Below are 4,317 nucleotides of genomic sequence, written 5' to 3'. Positions count from 1 at the left end.
AAACAAATTCCTGCCCCATAGGCCTTCTACTATGGAGTAGTCCTGGTTTCTTGCCTCCTTTTCGGGCATCAGAATGCACTGGATTTCAGCATCATCCTGCCCAGGAAAGAATTGGGTCCATGTCTGCATCCCTATTTCGGACTGTACAAGAACACTGTGGACTTCTTCCCATTCTACCTGGAACTGGGCAACAGTGCCCAAGTTCAGCTATTACAGCCCTGCATGGAGAGACTTTAATTCATCTAGGAAGAGTTTCCAAAGGCCTTGTGTGCGATCCTTGCTTGGTACCTTTAGTCATAATTTGTGTCCCCGGAATGTTGGAATGAATTTCTCTTTTGCAATGTGTTTGCTGATCTTTGTTTTTGGAAATGGAGAAGAGATTTTTGGAAGCTTTATTTATTGCAGTGCTTGAAGTTCCCTGTTTGTGGCTTTCCACTGCAATGCTCAGCAGGCACACAGTTCTCTTTGGATATGAGCTAGCAGCACCAGACATGCAGCAACTGGAGCACTGAACATCAGAGACTGGGCTGATGTTTTTGTTAGAACACAAGAAAACATGCCAGTGTCTCTGTACAATCTAGTTGTACTGGGAAACTCAGCTGCTGATTGTGTTCTGGTGCTCCTGCCAATCCCTCCCAAAATTATTTCAGAAATTATTTCAGGACCAACGGCTTCTGCCTTCTGACAGACACCAAGTGTTGCCAGGATTTGCTCCAGCGCTCCTGCCAACAGCCCCTGTAGCAAGCAGCACAGTCCCCAGTGTGTGTGGGCTTTGGCTCCCTCTGGCACAGAAGCCCCCCGGGGTACAGGTCTCTGGGGCAGGAGCCGGGCACCAGCGCTGCCAGGGCTCGGGGAGTGGCAGATCTGCTTGGGCAGGGACTCAGCCATGCCTGCTGCTTTCAGTGTTCACAGGTCCCAGGGGTCAGAGCAGCATTCCTGCCCTTGCCCACACGTTCCTGGTCTGTGTCACAGCCACGGGTTTAGGATGGCCACCAGCCGAGTTGTGTCCCACGGAGGCCAAGCCAGCTTGTGTGCAAGGCCCCGTGCCCTTCCTGCTGCAGCTGCGTCGGCAGCCCTGGGGCTCCTTCTGCTGCCCTGAGCCCACAGAGCAGGGCAGCGTTTGCCCATGGTTTGAGCCATTCCCAACATTGCTGTCGGGCTGCTTAAGCATTTGGGGTGAGGGATTCCTTGCAACCTGGGCCACTTTGGGTGGGCTGGGGGCAGCTCCAGGGCCAGTGGCAGTTCATGCAAGGGCCGTTAGTGACACCGTGCAGCACGGTCACCATGGCATGGAACACGACAGGGTGTCAACGGACCCTTGGTGACATGTGGTGATATAGGAGCTGTTGGAGACACGGCCACACCACAGTGCTCAGAGCACGCGAGAGGACAGGACGGGACAGAGCGGTGCCGTGAGGAGCCCCCACACAGCGCACTCGTTCCTGCCTGACCCGGAGCTTCCCCTGAGTGTTACTCCTGCAGCTGACTTTGCAGCCAGGACTGCGGTGAGTGTTTGCCTCACAACTTTTCCTGAGGAATCTCTCTAGCAGGTGCTCGTGAGGCCAGACTCCAGCATGGCAGCATTTCTCAAGATCTTCAGACTGTTCTGCAGAATAAAAAGGAGAGGTGCTAGAGTTCACCCAGCTCAACAGCCTGAAGAGCCAGAGCAGTCTCAGCCAAAGCAGGATGGTGAGTGGCAGAGCTGGGCCACAGGGCTGATGGCTCCTGCCAGCATGGTGATATCCCATCCCATCCCATCCCATCCCATCCCATCCCATCCCATCCCATCCCATCCCATCCCATCCTCATCCCATCCCATCCCATCCCATCCCATCCCATCCCATCCCATTCCGTCCCGTCCCGTCCCATCCTGTCCCGTCCCGTCCCATTCCATCCCATCCCCTGAAGACATGCCCAGGGACAGGAGGGAAGAGGGGCCTTGCAGACGCCCTGCAGCACCCTCGCTCCATCCTCTGGGGCATCCCGGGGCTGTCCCTGCCTGGGGAGTGCAGGGCTGGGCTCTGTTCTCTGGCCTGTCCCGCAGCCCCTCAGCTCTGGCTGCGCTCGCTCTTTGCCAGGAGCAGCCATGGAACAGACACAGGAGCAGGAATCCACCGGTGGCCTCTTTCCCAGAACAGCACAGGTACCTGCAGCCATCCCCACCTGGGCTGGGCCTGCTGTCACTGCTCAGCCCTGCACAGTGTTTGGAGCACTCCATGGAACATCCCTTTCTTCCTGCCTTTTGTTTTCCTGCTGCACTTGCAAATTCATCAAATGCATTTGGTAGGAAGAGACCAGCACCATGGGCGCTGGCTCCATGGAGAACTGTGACAGCTCCACCACCAACTCCAATGCTGCCCTGCTGAATATGCTTGGAGAAGAGGGTTTGCCAAGTCCAAAGCAAGTAAGCAGCCTGAGGCAAGGGTTTGATCCTTCCAGGACTTGTTAGGCCTCCCAAGCCACTGGGGCCTGCTTGTCCCTGTCAGCCTTTGAGGCCATCACAGTGTGGTGGGAAGGGAAACACTTCTCTGGGGAAGCTGGGGACATTACTACCTCTGGCAGCTTTCCAAGTCTCCCCGTGCCTTCTTCAGGTGCCTGCCATGGTGAAATACATCCACCAGTGGCTCATGGCCAATGAGTCTGATGAGCACAGGCTGGACAGGAAACTGCTGGATCTCACCGAGGCACAGCCCACTGATGTGGTGATGACTCTCCTGAGTGTGGCCCCATCGTGTGACAGGTATGGGAGGGCTCAGGGCTCACCAGCCCATCACCCTGTACAGCCTGTTCCAGGTGTCTGACCAATAGAGAGTTGCAAGGCCCACTGGCTGCTCCCTTTCCCTGCCCCGGCATGTCAGCCCCCGAGCCTGCTGCCATGCTCCCTCCCTGCCCCTCAGGAGCCTGTCCCCACAGGACTGGACTGTCTGGGTGCTGCCAGCAAGGGACAATGGGCAGAGGCAGAGCTGGCATCCAGCTCAGGCCCCTGCTGCTGCCCAGTCCCTGGTGCTTTGTCTGAGACTGCCCTGAGACAGAGCTCTGACCCTGCAGAGCTGCTGAGACCATGTGGAAGACCATCTTGTGCTCGAGCAGGACTGCGGAGTCGGTGCAGCTGAGACTCCTGGATGTGATGGGGAGCTGGCCAGAGCACAGCACGTGCACCTCCGATGGGGACACAACGAGAGTCTTTGCCCTGGCTGTGAGTTTCTGGAACTGGCCTTTGCTCACCCAAAGGCTGCCTCTCCAGCAGCTCTCCATCCTCCTTCCCCCACTGCATCTGCCAGCCTCAGGTGCTGGGCTGAATCCTGCCCTAGGGGCAGCTTCAGGGGCACCAGGCCCGGCGCTCCCCCTGAATCTCCCCTGGCCTCTCCCTGCCACGCTCAGGCCCTGACTCACGGACACCACGGCACTGAGCACCACCTCGGGCTGTTTGTCCTTTGCAGGCGACTGTGGTGACGTGGAAGATCCTCCAGGTGCCCTGCATCCCAGAGACGGTGATGAAGTTTTTGCCCCGCATATTTGTCCACCTGCTCTTCCAAGTGCTCTTCAGCACTCTGGACACACCCATGGAGGTCGATAAATTGTGGAAGGAATGCCAGCAGCAACATGGCCTTGTTGCCTGCCCCAACAGGTTCTCTGTCCCAGTGCTTCTGTCCCTGCCATGTCCCCAGGGAGGGAGCCAGTGCTCCCAAGGTGACCTGAGCTTTGTTCTGCACACAGGTTTGCAGTGCAGACCCTGAAGTCCCTGCTCTGCCAAATGCAGGGTGAGCGTGTGGTGATGGCAGTGGGGCGCAAGTGTGGCTGGGACACGCTGCCTGTTGGTTGACACCCACCACTATGCCGTGGCTCTGCTGGCCAGGTGAGACTCCCTGCTCTCCACTGCCCCTGGCATTTTTGCTCTGTTCCTTGGGTGCCCCACACAGTGCCAATGGTCGTGGGCCAGAGCGCCTTGTCACTGAGGGACTGCCAAGCAGACTGGAAAAGGCTGGGAGAGGACAGTGCCCACAGGGAGCTACCTCCCAAAATGGCCCAGGTCCCCCTTGCAGGATGGTGGGAATGACCAGAACCTCTGGGAATCAGTCCTGGGAGAGGTTTGTGGCCCTGGCTCACAGTCTTGGTTACTTTTCCTCCTGCCAGGGAGATGTCCTGTGTCTCCCCACGTTTGTGTTGCCGGATCTTTCGCTACCTTCTCCAGCTTCTCAGCACACAGGAGCCACGCTGGGATCTGCCTGCCCTGGCCTTCATTGTGGAGGTGAGCCTGATGGCCAGCGCTGCCCTGCTCAGCTGCCTCCCGGCTCTCTGGCCTCTCGTAGCCACAGC

The 4,317-nt window shown here is 57.9% G+C and overlaps 1 protein-coding gene across 1 annotated transcript; it reads left to right on the top strand.

Annotated features, from left to right (window-relative positions):
* Positions 1-2,293: 2,293 nt before the first annotated feature.
* LOC306816817 (uncharacterized protein) lies at positions 2,294-3,823 on the top strand (the record flags this gene model as incomplete). Its single annotated transcript, XM_079333274.1, has 5 exons — positions 2,294-2,404; positions 2,592-2,740; positions 3,049-3,196; positions 3,441-3,628; positions 3,718-3,823. Exons 1-5 carry the CDS (start codon positions 2,303-2,305, stop codon positions 3,821-3,823), a joined length of 693 nt encoding a protein of 230 aa, XP_079189400.1. The 5' UTR covers positions 2,294-2,302.
* Between the last annotated feature and the right edge of the window lie 494 nt (positions 3,824-4,317).

Source organism: Erithacus rubecula (assembly GCF_903797595.1).
Source record: "Erithacus rubecula genome assembly, contig: scaffold_908_arrow_ctg1, whole genome shotgun sequence".
NCBI classification, from domain to species: Eukaryota; Metazoa; Chordata; class Aves; order Passeriformes; family Muscicapidae; genus Erithacus; species Erithacus rubecula.
Note: the sequence above shows the minus strand (reverse complement) of the source record. Positions and strands in the feature narration are given on the sequence as shown.